This window comes from Ambystoma mexicanum, chromosome 14 (genome assembly GCF_040938575.1).
Source record: "Ambystoma mexicanum isolate Mex_15411 chromosome 14, UKY_AmexF1_1, whole genome shotgun sequence".
NCBI lineage: Eukaryota > Metazoa > Chordata > Amphibia > Caudata > Ambystomatidae > Ambystoma > Ambystoma mexicanum.
Window position 1 is genome coordinate 472,207,679 of NC_090940.1, and position 18,764 is coordinate 472,226,442.

The 18,764-nt window shown below is 46.1% G+C and overlaps 1 protein-coding gene across 6 annotated transcripts in view; it reads right to left on the reverse strand.

Moving 5' to 3' along the window:
* ATG2B (autophagy related 2B) overlaps positions 1-18,764 on the reverse strand; it is a 5,509,925-nt gene that overhangs the window by 794,030 nt on the left and 4,697,131 nt on the right. For all 6 annotated transcript variants that reach the window (XM_069637692.1, XM_069637689.1, XM_069637687.1 and 3 more), the window contains one exon: positions 8,333-8,434. In XM_069637692.1, coding sequence (XP_069493793.1) covers positions 8,333-8,434 — 102 coding nt within the window. The remainder of the gene's footprint in view (positions 1-8,332; positions 8,435-18,764) is intronic.

Here is an 18,764-nt window from a genome sequence, read left to right on the forward strand (position 1 = left end):
AGTTCGGTCATAGCCAGTCCCAATTTGGTCTCCCAAGCCACTTTCAGGTCCGCGATCGCCGCTAGGACCTCCTGATTAGTGCCCATGGTGGCTGCACTTCCAGTCGGGGTTTTGTCCTTACTTCTGGTGCCTTCCGGGCCCAGTGGTGTCCTGGCGTAGTCGTCTAATGTGGGTCGCTTGCCCTTTTTTCTCAAGGGTTTGCTGGACATGGCGTCCTGATGCCGATTTGTGGGCAAGCCTCGCAACTGGCCTGCTTCAGTGGGACCAGGTAGCTATTACAACCGGGGCCCGAACAGGCCACGCAAAGAGTGTCTCGGGGCAACCTATGAGCCACTGGAGTGGGTTGTGATCTCCCACGTAGGCATATAAGGCTGCACTCTGATCCGGCTTCCGCCTACCCTGTGGAGTAGGCACCTTGTGTCAAGACACAGGCTGTGGTTCTGAACAAAGTCGTCAGCACTCCAAATGTAGTCCACACATGTCACACCCTTAATGCCTACCTTCACCATGTAGTACACGCTAGGTGGTTGAGGCCATTGGGGGTAGTTGTCCCCACTGTTCACTCTGTGCCTATAACACCCACGGCACCCCTTTTCATTCAGGATCTCCTCTTCACGTATGTCTCTCCACCAGCAGGATACTCTCTAATCCACCGTGGGGTAGGGCAATGTTGAGGGCCTTTTATTTGGGACCCGGCTTGCAAATCCAGGTGAGGGCTGCACCAGCTGTGCACCGTTTGTGTGCTCACCTCTCTGATCTCCTGAGAGACAAGTATGAGTGTTGCCCTGCCCTCCTGCTTCGTCTTTCACTTTGCTACTGTGCCTGATCTACACTCCTCTGCAAGCTGTTATCCCTGCAACCCGGGACGCGTGATCAGCAAACAGAATGTCCCCGTTCCTCCTCCCGCTTTAGGATACCACCGCGTACGGGCCGCAGGGTCCAGCTGCTCCTTCTCCCCTCCTCTATGGGCCCCGCACCAGAAATCAGGCCATTCATGCCGTTTAACGTGTGGATGCTGCCGTCCGCGTCTGTCGGGCTATGCGCCGAGTGTGCGTGCAAGTTGGCAGGCGCTCGGTAATGAGGTCCTGCAGGCCCCGTCTCCTGGGGGCTGCGGTCGGGCTGGGATCCGTAACTCCCCCTATTCCGGATGCCTGGAACGCTTCGGTATTCAAGCCGCAAGGTCGACCGCGGCTATGTCACCGCTGCTGCGGTCCTATCGCCGGCCGCCCTTCCTCACCGCACGGTCTCCGGCTTTCTGTGGCATGGAACCAAGGCCATCCCGAGCATAATAAGCTCATTCATGTCGTGCCGGGGGTACCTTGTCCTGTTGCCCAGCTTGCGCTCCTGCTACACGCGTCTCAGGTGCCGCATCCACTTTGTTGGATTTTCCTTTGTGTTCAAGTGTCCGCTATTTTCCTTATTCGGGTCCTCGTCTCGAGAGCTGCACACACTCCTTGCTGATGTTCCTGTAAACATGTGGGATCCAAACTTCCAGCATGTGTGCACTGCACTTTCATAAGCTCATGCTCATATTTTCACCTTCAAAGGGCTATTGCATCTGCACCTTTTGTCCGGATAAGTTCAGGATCGACAAGAGCTCCTCCAAGAGCACTTCTGCTCACGTGGCTATCAAGCCACGCCCCCAGCGTTCGGAAGCAAAAGTTATAAGAAGGAGGGAAGACAAGGGCAAGCCTTGGAAATGAAGAAAAAGGGATTCACCCAGTTTCCTCAACAGAACACAGTACCTTGTTCCAGTGGTGGAGCTAGTGCCCTGGCAGTTGTTCCTGTTGGCGTCCCGCAGACCCACGATTCCTGGAGCTTCGTTGTGAAGGAGGACGTCTGAAGGGGGTCTGCACCACACAGGGATGAAGCCGGCAGCAGTGATAAGGAATAAAATGTGCGCTCCTTAAAAACATGAGAGGCTCTTCAGGTGGCTATCCGGACCACTACAGCAGTGTGCAGCGATTTCGACCATAGAAGAGGATCCTCTGGCTGTAGAAGATGAGCTGGTTATCCCCACCAAGCTCAAGGGAAAAATACTCCAGACTGGATCTTCTCTGAGTCATTGAATGGCAGATAGCTCAGGACTGCAGCAGGGCTTCACCGGCACGGGGTAGTTGCAGCAGCTGTCGTTCTCTCCGCTTTTCTTCGGTTCCTTGTAGTTCCAGTGGTGACTCTCTGACTTCTAGCCCAAGAGACCTGCCTTTTATGCGAAAAAAACCCATTCACGCAGCCTGGCTGTCAATCACCCAGCAGGGGGGTTGTCCAGCCGGACAACTAACCTGGCCAATCATGACAAAGTGTGACTTGGATTTCCTGTGCAGGGGGTGACTACACCCCTCCCTCACATTCAGCCCACCTAGACACCCAGGCGCCTTGAGGAGGGCTTCTGGGCAGAAGCCCGCCAAAAGACAGTAAACAAAGAAGGCAAACCTAGTTTGCCGCGCAAAGTAAAACACAAGAAGGACTTTAACAAAAAGAAATGGCGAATAAACCCAACCGGAGCCAAAAGAAAGACGATTTGGTCAAGCGGGTTTGTGTTCGAGGCTAATATAATAGCCAAGAACAGTACCACGTTTATCTAATATAATCGCGGTAGAAAAGTTAGGGTAGATACCACTGCCACCAGCCAACTCTAAATGTTAAAAGGGCAAAACAAGGCTCTAGGAGGTACAGATAAAAAGGGATACGAGTTAACCCTTTCCAGTACTCCATGGAAGATGGGGTGTACTGGATCTGTGGTAGATTGACTAAGTAAAGTTAATGGTAACTTTACCCTTTTCTGGGGGACAGTAGTCGCCTCAGAAATGGAGTCGAGAGAAGTCTCAAACCCTGGGCCACGGCACTGAAGGTGCTGTGTGACACACAAAAAGAAGGGGGCTACTGAAGTGGTGTACTTCAGAGTCCACAATCACAAAAACAGATAGAAACACATAGCAAAACGCAGGTAAGAGTGGAGGAAAAGCTCTCACTCTTACCAAGTAGAAAAAAATAAACTCCAGAAGTCCAGCAAAGCTGCTGGGGGACTCACTAGGTGAGGGAAAACAGCCATAGATGAGAATTCTCCCTAACAGCGACCCATGGCGTATTATGAACCCACAGATGAGGCACTACACTTTCTACTCCTCTGTACATGATATGGCATTCCGAATGGACATGTTCTTAATCATCGGCTCACTGATGGGGAAAATTACGGACACAGCTATCAGACCCCATACACTATCAGATCATTCCCTGGTGTCTTTGACGCTACAGTTTGGGGGGGCAGACATAACACCTACACATGGAGGTTCAAATCAGCCGCACAGGACAACATTGTGTTCTGTGCCGAAATTAAGGCAGACATCGATGACTTCTTCGCTTGCAATGAGGCGGGATCCACCTCCCATTGAGTCAGGTGGCAGGCCTTTAAGGTTTATATTAGAGGGATGGCGATATCCAGGGAAACAGGGGTGCTCAAGTGTATACAGAGGGATCCAGAGAAATCTGAAACGAACCTCAAGAAGCTTGATACTGAACACTCACAGTCCCGTAGCCCCCAAACACTAGTGCAAATACGGTTGGAACTCAAAGCATTTGAAGCACATTCGATGAGGGAAGTGCGCTATTTCTCCAGTCTATTAGCGGGAAGGAAATATGGGGAAGGAGACCGACCTGGTAAAACGCTGTTGATACTGGTGCAGATGGAAAGGGGCTGATCCCAGGTAGACTCCATTCTTGATGCCGAGGGCAATGTTAAGTGGACAGACGCTGAGGTGGTGGGGGTGTTCCGTGATTTCTACAACAAGCTATATCCTGCAGGGCCGCCTCGAGGCAACCGGGCCACACACGCACTATTGGAGGGCATCCCACTGTCACGCCTCAACTCCCAATCCAGGGTGGTGCTTGACAACCCCATCACGCTAGAAGAAATCACAAGTGTAATTTCCAATTTGCCCAAGGGGAAAGCTCCTGGCCCAGACGGCCTAACCATGGAGTTTTATCGGGAATATGCAGCAGTGATAGCCCCAATTCTCCTTGACGTGTGGGAAGAGTCCCTGAGAGTCACTGCTCCCAGCCTCACTGCGGGAGGGCATGATCACGGTACTCCTCAAACAAGAAAAGCCCGGTATTCAATGCGGCTCCTACAGGCCCCTTTCGCTTATGAACTGCAATAACAAAAATATTCGCCAAAGTATTAGCAAACCGCCTACTGCCCCTGATGCCGCAACCTGTTCCACCCCGACTAAGCCGGGGTCATCCCCGGAAGATCCACATCGCTAAACATTAGAAGACTATTCAATGTCATGGCTAGAATGGATTCCCAAGCACAGGCAGTGGCGGTAACTATTGATGCGCAGAAAGACTTCGACATGGTTTAATGGGAATTTTTGTGGGTAGCTCTGGAAAATATGGGGATAGGTCTGAACATGATACGTTATATCAAATTACTACAGACACAACCAGTAGCTAGAGTACTTGTTGACTCCTGTTTGTCCGAACAATATCAGCTGGGCAGAGGCACCCGGCAGGGCTGCCCCCTCACCCCCCATTTTGTTTGCTCTGGCCATTGAGCCCATGGCAGACTTTATCAGAGAATGCCACAGACAACGTGGAATCCACCTAACAGGACCGCCTGAGATAATATCTGTGTATGCTGATGACGCTTTGCTATATGTCCGAGACCCCCACATAAATCTTGACAAACTTCTACAGGACATACAACATATTGGGGAATTTTCCAACTTTACCATTAACCTCTCAAAATCTGAAATATTTCTGCTCACGGATAACGCCCATGAATATCAGGGGCCATTCCCCTTGAGGTGGGCACCAGACCATATCAAGGACAACTACGATGCTGCCACTGCTGTAATCGAACACAAAATGCAAAATTGGCAATCTCTCCCTCTTTCCACTGCAGCTAAACTTTCCCTAATCAAAATGACAATACTACCCAAGTTACTATATATTTTCCCTAACATCCCAATCTAGCCCGGAAACCTGTACCTCACCAAACTACACTCCCTCCTTGCTGAATTCTTGTGGCGCTCCGGTGCAGTTTGAAAGAAATGGGTTGAACTAACAGTCCCATATGAGAAGGGTGGGTTCTCGGCACCTCATCTGGAACTCTACTGGTTGGCCTCCCAAGCACAATTCACCTCATATTGGTATATTATGGAGCAACCCCATCCTCACGTCAAGCTTGAATCACTGCCCGCTGGATGCACCGACCTTAAAACCCTAGTACTCGACTGGCAGTACAGAGACAACTCCCCAATGGACCCGGTCGCCTCCACGGTGCAAGCAGGGCACTCCATCTTTACCCTTATAGGAGCTGAACACCCGTTCTACCGGTGGCTACCACTCTGGAATTTCCCCAAGCTCAAACCACTAGGGGACAAGGCAATCCAAGCAAAGTGGGAGGGGTTGGGTTATAGGGTGCTGGCAGACCTGTTCCCAGGCAGGACATTTATCACAGCAGAGACCTGGACACGAGGGCACAGAGGGAGAAAGGTTTCAATACTATAGACTCTGTTCTGCTGTGTCATCCAGATGGCACGCTTACCCTATTGAACCTGTCGAAACACCTATACTGGCGTACATAGCAAACTCAGGTGACTGTAGACACATACTATCTAGCCTACACAGAATGATACTGGAAAATATGACCACCCCTTGCCGCCAGCACAGGCCCGTTGGTCTGAAGAAATTGAAATGGAACATTCTGATGTCCAATGGTCTCACATGTGTGCTCATACTAGGAGGGTCTCGCTTAACTTTAGGATTAAATTCATACAGTTCAAAATACTACACAGACTATATTATACACCCGCTAGGCTTTCCAAAATGGCCCCACCAACAGAACAATACTGTTCTAGATGCACCACTGCATAAGCAGATTACCTACACATGCTTTGGGGGTGTCCTCAACTGACAGTTTTCTGGAATTATATTCTAAACTTCATGTCTGACGTGGTGAGCACCCCACTGGAGAAGCATCCACTGGGTGCACTGTTTGGGTTGTGGACTAATATGCTGAGTAAATGTCATAGAGCATTTGTTAATATGGGATGCATGATAGCAAAAAGAACCATTCTTCTAAACTATAAAAAATAAAAAAAACCCGCCCCCCTCACAGAGAAGGAATGGCTGACAGAATTGACTTGGGCACAGGAGAATGAGGAGCAATATGCTCCAACTCTACCCGCTGCAGCCAGACCTAGGGACATCTGGCTGGACTTCCATGCTTACCTCGCTCGAGAGGAAATAGGCAAGTGAATATACTACTGCTGTAACCTATAGATGACTCTTTACGGACCAAATCTGCTGAATAATACATGTGTTGTAAACTGTATAAGATGCCATTGCTGATGTTATGTCTATCTGATATCTGTGAGACGATATAAACTCACTGCTGTACTCGTTAAATTACCAACTTAAATAAAGGTTTAAAAACAAAATTTGGCTGCTGGACACCTGCGGCTTTTCGGAGGACAGGAGCACATCTGGTCATCGAGTTGTTATGGTGCTGGACAAAATTATGATTCGAGTTATAGTGGTGTTCGATAAATGTGTGATTCAGTGCTTCTGGTGGTGTGGGACACCATTCTAGCTGTTGCGTTGTGTAAAAGAACACAAATAATTTGTGTTTGAGATGTGAACACTTTTGGGGAAGTTTTCTCAGTGAGGGAGTGACTCAGTGACTGGGTCATGTGTGTGTTTTGAGGCTGCCCCATATGGCAGTGGCAATGCTGGTGCACCCACTGTTGATGTTATTGAAACGTTACAGGGTAGAGGTCCACTGGGAAATCTCAAGAGTTCCATGTAGGCCAGTCTACTGGTCACTAATTTCACCTGCTGAGTGTAATTCAGCAAAAGCAATTATAGCTTTTGTAAGACGAGACCTGACACGTTGAAGGAAACCTTAAACTGATTAGGATGATGTGATCGATGGTATCGAAAGAAGCAAACAACTTGAGAACATTCAACTCTTCCAGCTGTCCATAATCCTAAACTGATAAACCAGAAAAACAAGTCCTGGATAAGCCAAAGAAATGAGTATCATATAAATGGCATGTAGAATTGATTCTTAGCGGTGGAGTGAATAACAAACAGAGTCAGCAGGGCCAAGATGGGAGTGAAATTTGATACAAGGTTACAATTATTATAAGTTGTCCAAGCACAAGAGTGATTCAACAGTAAGGCGATGTGACTGATAGGACAGAATGGGTGGATAAAGTTTGGTTTTCTTGAGGAGGGGCCCTATGTTTGCTTAGGTGAGGACGGTACAATGCCTTGTGCAAAGGAGGATGTGATGGTGTTTTGGCGATGCAAAGCAAAAGAGGCAAATTGGGAGTTTCATGCACACAGGCTGGTTGGGTAAGGGCCAAGGACAGAAGAGGTGGAGGCCATTTCAATGACACATGTAACATTCATTGGATAGAAATGAATGAGCTTAAACTGAATATTTGGGGTTCGCTTGAGAGAAATCCCACGAGGGGAGTGGATTCTGTGAGCTACTGTTTTTGTCCTACATTCACACATGGCTAAACACTATTTATTTCTCAAAAAAGCTAAATCTCATTTCTGCCTCAGTTTATGTTGTTTTCTCTCTTTTTTAACAATATTTGTACTTATTTAGATAACAAAACATGGAGTAACACTCATCAAACATTGGAGAATTAAAATGCAATGATAAAATACACTGTAAAGATACATTCTCTTAGGTGTGTAACCATGAAAAGGAGAAACAATAGGAAAGAAGAAAGAAAGGAAGAAGAAAAAAGAAGAAAAAATGAGGTAAAGATGTCCCATATTTAACACAAACTGTTAAGATCATGTTCTATTCAGCCATAAAGTTCCAAGAAAGAGCTCCAAATTGCCGGAAATGTATCCGAGTCCCCTCTTTATTTGTAGAGGACTCACTCAAAAATTGACAAAGTTAACAAATCCTTATGATGTTTTTCATTGATAATCTGTTCCAATGCCACCCATTTTCAGGATTATATTATAATCAATATTTCCAATAGCTATGGAAACTAAGATTTCTTTGAACAGTTGACATTTGGATTCTCATGTATGCATAATTTGTCTTCAACATTAATTCTGATTAAGTGCAATATATACACGTGTTATGGCATCAGTGATAGGAGGAGTAGGCCCCATTGTATAATCCTTTCGTTAAATTGATATAGAAGGACACACAAGACCTAAACTACAGCAATGTCTGTTTGGAAGTAGATTGTTTCTAGCTAAATCGCAGCTCCGTAAAGTGAGTATGAATCAGGAGTAGGCTATGAGTAAAAGAACAATGCAAGCTTACAAAAACAAATATTTGTACACTACAAACCTGGTCAATATTAAGGCGCAGTGGCATTAGAGAAACCCGCAAACAGCACTCTTGAGGAGATCTGGAGGACTCTGGACGTACATGTAAGGCTTTCACTGTGAGCTGGAAAAAAAACCAACATGGAATATATTTTAAAGGCTTAATGTTTTTAATGTATTTCCTTGCTGTTGTTGCTTATAAGATACGAGAAATGCAAGGAAAGACCTGCTTTAAAAAAGGTACCCATTGATGGGTCTAAACCACTACATTATACATATGAAGGAAAATAACTGACATTAATACGTCCTAAAAACATTAATTTATTTTATCAGCATTAGGTAACACAAAATGACTACAAATCTGATAGACTACTTCAAAAAATCAATCAAAGGAACTTGCATCCACAGCAAGTGCTGCCTTTCCTCAAAGCCTCTGGGCCTTTCTCCCATATGTCCCGTCCGAAACTCACCATCAAACTGACAATCCGTAGTTGGCCTCAGCCAGACAAAATTGAATTTGTGTGTTAAATGCCATGCTCTGGCTTCTGTGATCAGCCTACAGGAAAAGATCGATACACGGCAGAGCAAAGTCAGGCCATTCTGCATCCAAGGTTGAGAAATTGAATATTACATTTGCTAATGACAGCACGTATTAGGCACCCAAGACAGGTGAGCCTCAGCCAATCACGTTGTTCTGAGTATGAACGTGGGATGTAGCTCACAGTAAAAGCCTGCATTTTAAGCAACCTCAGAGCTGCCGGCGCCTGCCCCACCATTTTGGGGCCCCCTCCACCTGGCGCCACCATTCCCTTTCCCACTTCCCCTCCCGACCCGCTCAACTGAAGAAGTTGTGGAGCCACAGTGCTGCCGCCAATAAAATAGGGGCTCTGAATGAAGCCTCAATTCTATTTCCATAGAGCCCATGCTACATAACTATTTCTTTGAAAAAATTGGTTGCGTGAGTAACGACCTGTTTTTTCAAAGAAATAAATGGCTATTAGCACCCTGTGAAGTAACCCGATGTGCTAATAGCCATAATGACTAGTGCAAGTCCTTTGTTCCAACATTCCAAAATGTTCCCTTGCAGCATTATTGCTTAAATGTGATATTGTTTATTAGCTGGGGGAATCTGGCATTGAACCATATTTATGAAAATGTGACAATATCATTTTACTAAACAAATGTAAAAACTGGCCTGGAGTAGAGGTGGGAATGGTGGAATTATGTTGTGGCGATCAGGGACCCACCCACCTGGGACCAGAAAGCTAGATTGAATACTGTGAAGAAATGCAGACATTGTATTACCACAAAGTTTGCTGCGTTTTAGCCTATATTTATTGATCACAAAATACTGTAACATTTGGGTTAATTCTGTGCCACAATTTTTACAACATTTTGCCCAATTATAACAGAGGCACAGTGTTGCCAATGTTACTACAGTCAGTAACATGTATCTTGGTACAGGATGGGCTCTATAAATCAGTCATTTGGTAATGTAACAGTAACATTTCCATACTGTTACACATTCCAACCGATGAGAACAGATTATTTTCCCATGTGACCTGCGTGTGCTAATATTTGAATTTATGCTGTTTTAATATATCTGTGTTGATCAAACTTGGCAGTCATGTCTTTGCACTTAACATGCTTACTTAAGGAGGACCATAATTGCAACTGCAACATTAAATACAAAATAAGTATTCATATCACAAAGTATTAAAGTTATTAGGCTTGTACAAACTTTAACGCTAGAACCTGAAACCATGAGAATTGTGTGAAACGACAAGGTCAAACTTAGGCCAATCTTTTAAATAAATGTGACCACATTGCTTTATAAAGAGGCAAACAAAAGTGCAGCACATTTACAGTCTTAGGCAGCATTCAAAGAGGTACAAGGTTGTTGCTGGAGACAGGATTAGGCAATTTATGGAAAGGTTAATAACGTGGAGTGGAGATAGAGAAGTTAAGTAGGAAGAAGTGTAGGAGCACATAGTAGTGACTGAGGACTCAGTCAGAGAGGTAGATTGTATTTAATTTTATTTTAAAGCTCATAGCGCAAACTAACTCAAGAGCAGCAGGGCTCTTTACAACTAGAGGGTGCCAGCGTTGGCCTTGGCATTTTTATACAGTAGCGCAGTACTGATGGAGGGAAAAAAGGGATTTTTATGCGTCAAGCAGGTATTGTTGAGCCATGTTTTTAACACTTTGCAGAACTGGAGGATAGTGAGGACATTTCACGCTTCTGCCAGGAATGAGTTCCAGATGGTCAAGGCATAGCAGGAAAAGGACTGATTTACGGTCTAGCTTAGACTCCAACCTTTTGATAGTTTTTCTATATGAGGTGTGAAAGCCTTCAAAAGGGTGGATATTAGCCGCCATGTATGTGGGTGTTATATCTGAGACCGCTTTGTAGATGATACATGCAGTTTTGAATATAACCCTGGAGAGGAAGGGCGGAAGCCAGTGAATCTCACAAAATGTTGTAGAGATGCAGTCGAATTTGCGGGCACTTGTTATGAAGCAAGCTGCAATGTGATGTGCTGTCTTAAGGCAGGCTAAGTGTACGGCTGGAAGCCCAGTAAAGAGGGCATTTCCCCCAGTGATTTGTGACCAAAGTGCAGAAGTGATGCGAAAGGATGAAGGGTTTGATTTTGCCGAGTGAGGAGACCTCTAGTGATGTGGTTTGCACCTTTTTGACTCCATTCAGTTACATGTCATCCAGCCATTGTTGCACAAGTTGTTTTTTGGTGGGGGGGGGGATGAGGACACAGTCGGTCTTAATGGGGTTTATTTTGACATCCATGTTTGAATGGTAGCCAGGCATTCATGGAGGTGAGCGATGTTCTGGGTGCCACTGGCCTTAAAGTACAGCTGTGTGTCTTCAGAGTACTGATGGATGGTTATGCTGGGTGTTCGGCAGAATTATATGCAGTACCCTTTGGGAACACCACACACAATTAAGATTGCAAGTGACAGTACAAATTCACCTTTCGTACAAGCCTGTACTACACAGTAAAAGTGGTAGCGATGGCTGAGCAGCCAAACGTATCTCAAGAGCAAGTGAGCAGTATCAAATAGTTACACAAAGGACAGCAATTACTATGATTCAAACAAACACTGACTCAAGGTTTCCAAGTAAAAGAAAATACATTTATTTACTCTTTACATTTCACTATCATAAGCAGTTTAAAAATCACACTCTTAATACACCACACCACTCCCAATAAGTTCCAGACAAGTTAAGCTCACAAAATGAAGTGGGAGCAAAATAGCACTCCAGCAATTTAAAAGGGAGGGAAAGACAAAGTTAAATAGAAATTGAACCACACCAACCGGTAAGTACTCAGGGCAATTGAGCAAGAGGAACTACAGTGATAGAATCAGGTAGAAAAGGCTTAAGGCCAAAGTCAATAGGTCAAACGTCTTTTGCTCAAGATCACACGGTTCAGGGTAGTTTGCGGTAAAGTTCGTGCCACGGATTCCGGACAAGGTTGGTTGGCAGAAAAGTTAGTTCAAAAAGAAGAGAAGGACAAGCCCTCGGATTGGAGAAAGATTTCAAACACTTTCACCACGGTTGAATGAAACGAACAACTGGATTTGCACAGTACCTTAAAACGGAGAAGAAGCTGTAGCTGAGGCGGACATTCCTGGTAGTTCCTGCAGGATCACAGTTCCTGAAGCGATTGTCGGACTGACAAGAAGTAGGAAGACTGGAGGGTCCTGCACTACCCAGCGAAGAAACCAGCACCAGAGCGAAACAATGAATAAAAGGTGCACTCCTTAAAACCCAAGCAGGGTCCGACCTTCCTGGCTATCTGGCCCACTGTAGCTCTGTACAGCGAATTCGACCAGAGGAGGGGTCCTGGCTTGAAGTTTGGGCGAACTGGTTGGTCCCACCAGCTCAAGGGAAGAGGTTTCTTGGAGGATCTTCTCTGTCGTCGGATTCTGAAGATTCGGACCTGCAGCAGAGCTTCACCAGGCGGTTCAGTCGTTGTAGGAGTCCTCTTCTGCCAGTTCCTCGTTGGTTCTTTCGTTCCAGTGGCGACTCTGCCTTTCCAGTCCCAGAGACCTGCTTTTATGCAGTTTTCCCCCATTCACACAGCCTGGTTGTCAATCACACAGCAGGGTGGCTGTCCTGGCAAGGACAGTCACCCAGCCAATCAAACAGGAGTGCGACTTGGGTTACCAAGGGAACCCATGGCAGGGGTCCTAAGACCCCTCCCTCACATCCTGCCTACCCAGACTTTCAGGCGCCTTAAAGGCATGGTCTAGTAAAAAATTTTATTTCAAAAATAGATAGCCCACATTAAAAAAAAAATACTAGCATCCTCCGTTTTAAAACTTCCTATGTAAAATTTTGAGATATTTAAGCTGAAAAGCAAGCACAAGGGCGCCGCCATTTTGTGAAATGGAGGCCCTCCTGTGCTGGCTTTTGCGGCACTAATGAAGGAAAAGCCAGCCAGCTGTAGTAAATAAAGTCTACCGCTCGGTGGCTTTCCCTTCATTAGTGCCGGGACTCGGAGGACGCGGACCGGAGACCAGAGCAGGAAAGCTGCAGCTGAATCTCGGTAAGTGCTATTTATTTATTTTTACAAAAAATAAGCACTAGCTGCGTTTTTTTTCTAAGTTTTCCGGGCTGGAGGAGCCCGGAAAACTTAGAAATAAAACTGCAGCTTTAAAAACGTTGTATTTATGTTTGCGGTCGCTTTTGAAGCGACCGCAAACATAAATACAACGTTATTGTGTTGGAAAACGCTGCGGTTTTAAAACCGCAGCGTTTTCCAACACAACCGTGTTGTGACTGCCTGAATCTGCTTTACCATTTGGGGCTCTCGGGCTCCCCACGGGGAGCCCGAGAGCCCCAAATGGAAAAGAAGATTCAGGCAGACACAACGCGGCGTTGCGGAAAACAACCGCGTTGTGTCTGCCTGAATCTGCTTTTCCATTTGGGGCTCTCGGGCTCCCCACGGGGAGCCCGAGAGCCCCAAATGGAAAAGAAGATTCAGGCAGACAACGTAGCATTTCCCATTTGGGGCTCTCGGGCTCCCCACGGGGAGCCCGAGAGCCCCAAATGGGAAATCAGCTGCAGGTAGAAACACTACGCGGCATGTAAACACAACCGCGTGTGTTTCTGCCTGCTGTGGCTTTCACTTTGGGTCTCCGGTGCTCCCCTGGGAGCACTGGAGACCCAAAGTGATAGCCACAGCAGGCAGAAACACACGCGGTTGTGTTGGAAAACGCTGCGGTTTTTCTTTCCAAGTTTCTCAGGCTCCTCCGAGCCGGAGGAGCCCGAGAAACTTGGAACGAAAAACCGCAGCGTTTTCCAACACAATAACGTTGTATTTATGTTTGCGGTTGCTTCAAAAGCGACCGCAAACATAAATACAATGTTTTTAAAGCTGCGGTTTTATTTCTAAGTTTTCCGGGCTCCTCCAGCCCGGAAAACTTAGGAAAAAAAACGCAGCTAGTGCTTATTTTTTGTAAAAATAAATAAATAGCACTTACCGAGATTCAGCTGCAGCTTTCCTGCTCTGGTCTCCGGTCCGCGTCCTCCGAGTCCCGGCACTAATGAAGGGAAAGCCACCCAGCGGTAGACTTTGTTTACTACAGCTGGCTGGCTTTTCCTTCATTAGTGCCGCAAAAGCAAAAGCCAGCACAGGAGGGCCTCCATTTCACAAAATGGCGGCGCCCCTGTGCTTGCTTTTTTGAATTTTGAGCTTGAATAGCTCAAAATTTTACATAGGAAGTTTTAAAACGGAGGATGCTAGTATTTTTTTTTTAATGTGGCCTATCTATTTTTGAAATAAAATTTTTTACTAGACCATCCCTTTAAGGAGGGCGTCTGTGCAGAAGCCCACGTAAAGACAGAGAACAAAGGGACCAAAACTGGTTTGGCGCGCAGAGTAAAACACGAGAAAGACTTTAACAAAAAGAAAAGGGGAATAAACCCAGCCGCAGCCGAAATGAAATATATTTGGTCAAGCAGGTTTATGTTCGAGGCTAATAATATAGCCTAAAACAATACCATGGTTATTTAAGATAACCGCGGTATGATAAATAGGGTAGTTACCACTGCCACCATTCAAGTCTTGATGAAATGGAAGCAAAACAGTGCTCCAAGAGAAACAGACGAAAAGGGATAAGAATGAACCGTTTCCAATACTCCATGTAAGATGGGGTGTGCTGGGTCTGTGGTGTAAAGAGACTACATAAAGTTAATGGCAACTTTACATGTTTCGGGGAGACAGTAGTCAGTCCCAGAAAAATGGAGTCAGTGGGAAGTCTGAAAGACAACCCTGTGTCACTGCACTGAGGGTGCTGTGTAACACACTTAAAAATGAAGCTCATGGAGTAGGTGAGGCTCCAGAGCCCAAAATCACACAAATGTTAAAAACACACAGAGCAAAACACATGTAAGAGTGGGAAAAAGGCTCACACTCTTACCAGGTGAAAACAATAAACCCTAGAAATCCAGCAAAGCTGCTGAGGGACTCATTAGGTAAGGGAAATCAGCCATTTATGAGAATTCTCCCTAACACTGCGGTCATACACTTGCATGATTTTTGTGGGAGAAAGTGGCCGCGATTAAGGGAGGTGTGCGTTACATCACAGTCAGTATCCATCTAATCAAGTGGACATGACACATGCCACCTGTAACACCTCAGGGAGGGGCAAGTATTCCCTAAGGGCAGCCTATGCAAAAAACCCACTTGCGTGTTTTTTGTGGGAGGAAGTAGCAGAGATTCGGTGAGGCGAGTCATACACTAGTCATTTTCCATCTCTTGACGTAAGCAGATGACACACATGCCATTGTGTGACACTTGGCAAGAGGAGCAGGGAATCTCAGAACAGCCTGTCCAAGACTACAATTCTTTGAGGAGGAAAAAGGGAAAAAGCAAAGATTTGGAGAAGGAATTGATTCCCCACAGTTAATGCCCATTTCCTGAAATGAGTAAATGAGACCAGTGCAAACAGGTGACACATGGGAGGAGGAGCAGGTAATCCCTGAGGGCATCTTGTGCAAGATGAAGTGGATGTATATTCAGAGTAAATGAAGGTATGCAGCCAGCAGATTGGTGTATGGAGGGGTTGAGTGTATGAAGCCGAATGGAGTATGGAGCGGATAGGCGTATCGAACAGATGAATATATGAAGTGGATGTATACTCAGAGTAAATGAAGGTATAGGACAGATGAGAGTAGAGTTGAATATATAGAACAAGATATTACTGCTGGATGCGTGAAAACACGAGTGATTAAAACGGATGAGTGCAGAGAGGATGAGTGCGTGGAGCGGCTGAGTCCGTGGAGGGGGTGAGTCCATAGAGGGGAGTCCGTAGAAGGGGTGAGTGCGTAGAGGGGGTGAGTGCGTAGAGGGGGTGAGTGCGTAGAGGGGGTGAGTGCGTAAAACAGGTAAACGCATAGCACGCGTGAGGGCATAAAGCGGATGAGTACCTGGAGCGATCAAGTGCCCAGAGTGAACTGACGCGTCGCATAGAGCCAACAAGCACATAGAACGAACGAGCACTGACGCATCCAGTACTGATGAGTGCGTAGAATGGATGAGTACGTTGAGCTAATGAATGCATAGAGCATGAAGCAGTCAGGAGTGCATGCCTGGGGCAGTCAAGAGTGCATGCCTGGGGCAGTCAAAAGTTCATGCCTGGGGCAGTCAAAGTGCATGCGTGAGGCAGACAAGAGGGCATGCGTGGTGCGGACAAGTGGACAGTCGTGTGGCAGACAAGAGCACATGCGCGGAGCAGACTAGACCGCGCAGGGCGGACCAGAGTGTATTTGGACCTGACTGGGGTGCATAGAATGGATAGCTGTTCACGATACGGACTGGAACGCATAAATATTGCGTGACGTATATATTATGGTTTAGAATGCAAAGAACGTTTGAAAGAGCATATAAATCATCATATCACACCACCATGCTTACTCTCTCCTTTACATCACCACTCAACTAGAACACAGAGATACTATGACATCATTCGGAATAATTGTTCGCATACCAACATCCGGCGCTCACCCCACAACATTCTAAGTTGACACTGCTGGTCTCACACCCCCCAGCCAGGCGTTCTCCTCAGGCCTAACGCAGCCACAGCCGTTCTGGATAAAACCTGCCTGAACTAACACATTCTCCTGACCTCTCAACCACCACACCTACCGCTAAGAAGCAGCTACTACACGGATATCGCACGAGCTGCACACATACCCGGTGCTCACATGCACCTTTTGACTCTCTCTACTGATTTGAACTTCGGTTCCCAAGGGCGTTCAACCTACCAGCGCCTTCAGACCATACCAATGGTATATAAGGCGCTATATAAATGCAAAATAACACAACATAACATAACATGATGTTTGTGGGCGGAAATGTATGTCTCTTGAAATTAGTAGAGGAGACTCATGCCATCCAGTGACATGTGGAAGGAAGAGCAGGGGAACCCAAAGGGCAGCCGGAGATAGATTCAGGTTGGCATGATATTTGTGGCAGGAAGTAGCAGATATTTGGGGAAGCAGGTCATACACCAGCCAGTGTCCGTCTCTGGAAGAAAGTGGATGAGACGCATGCTATCTGTAGACTCTTGGGAGGAGAAGCAAGAGGAACAGTGAAAGCTACCACTCGCATGATTTTTGGAGGCGGAAGTAGCAAAGTTTCAGAGCGGTGAGTGATACAACAATCTGTGAGTTAACGACACATTGGGACAACATGTAAGCAACCAAATGAGCTGGAAGAAAGGGAAGACACACTGCTCATGGTCCTTTCGCTGCAGCAGCAGCTTACTTTGTGCATTGGGTATACCAGATTTGTGTGTGGCCAATTGAAGAGATCATCAAACTCATGTTCTACACGCCTATCACAAGTCGCTTTAGGGTAAATCCACAACTGCATGCACAGGAAATGCACAAAGGCAATGAACTTCCACCAAGAACGACATAAGAGGTTGCACTTCCAGTTCTTTTCACTATCTTGGGAGAGGAAGCGATAGAGGTCATCTACCAAAGATTAGGAAAGCACATCACACAGTGTAGTTAAACAGCAGTAGGAGATTGAAAATTCCAGTTCTCTATCTCCAACACCTCAATCTACTGATATGTTAGAGTGGCCAGCTTAAGGAACTCCCAATATTATTGTGTGTGAGGGTGAGTCACTAGGGACTCATTTGGTCTGCCCGCTACCGAATGTGCCTCCCAGAGGATGGAAGGGGTGGGATTCCACAGGCTTGCCACCCCCTAACAAGATGCGTTATTTTACACATTTTAATAGCCCTCCATCAAAGACCCCCACAAACATACTAGCATGGATGTGTAAACCCTCTTACATCCACTTATTAGGGACAACTAAAAACCCTCTTTGCAAGCCTGAAACATGTCCTTATATGGGGACCATAACTCCTAACATCCAGAGTTGGTAAAGATAAGACTCCACTACTCGCCCATCACCAAGAAGCCTTGTCGAGCAGTCTGATAGAAAGCTCTTGACCGACCAACACAACATTTATTAATGCAACCGCAAAGTTTGAGACATTTATTTATTTATAGAAATCACAGGAAAGCAATGCATTTTTGGCACAAAAACGTTTTACAAAATGTAACATTGAGAACAGAGCGGCGGTCATTGGGCCTTGACAATGGGGTGAGAGAATGTGACTTGAATACCAGATGTTGCAGGGAAAGGTGGAACCAGGGACGAGGACAGGATAGAATAACAAAGAAACGGGATGGTGAAGGAAGTGCTAAATTAAGGATAGAGGGGTGATGGAAAAGTGCTGCAGGGTCGTCCGTGAGGGTAGGGAGAGAGGGAAGCAGGGCTTTGGAGTAACGTAGAGTGCAAGGAAACGGGTTCTTCAGAAATAAGGAGGGATTTGAAGTTGGATTTAAATAGTGGTAGAGTTGGAGTAGTACAGAGAGGGAGAAGAAGAGCATTCTAGAGTAGGGGAGTAAGGAGAACGACAAAGCACAGGGGGCTCAAGTAGTGGCAAGAAGGTGAGCCAAGAATTATCGTAATGGGCAAGGGGGAGAGTAGGGAATCAGATGAGCAGATAGGTAGGGTGGGGCAAGTCTATGGATAGTACTGTAGATGATGACGAGAACACATTACTTATCCCTGGTAATGTTCTTTGTAATGGATGTTCCTCCCACAGACTCCTCATCTTAGATATAGTCTTCTCGGTTGGCATCAGTACAAATAGCACGCTCTGTGTCCCGTGACCTCGGTTGTCATTTTTCCCCCCTGCACAGCCGTGTTAGGGATTAGAGACAAACGAGTGAACGCTTAAGTGTTAAAGGGGATTTATTGTAAAATCACAGAAGGTTGAGCCTTAACCGTGGGGTAGGCTGGGAGGGCAATGAGGAGGAACATCCATCAGAAAGAACATTACCAGGGATAAATAGTTTGTTCTTCTAATGGATTTTGTCCTCCCACAGATTCCTCATTTTAGATAGA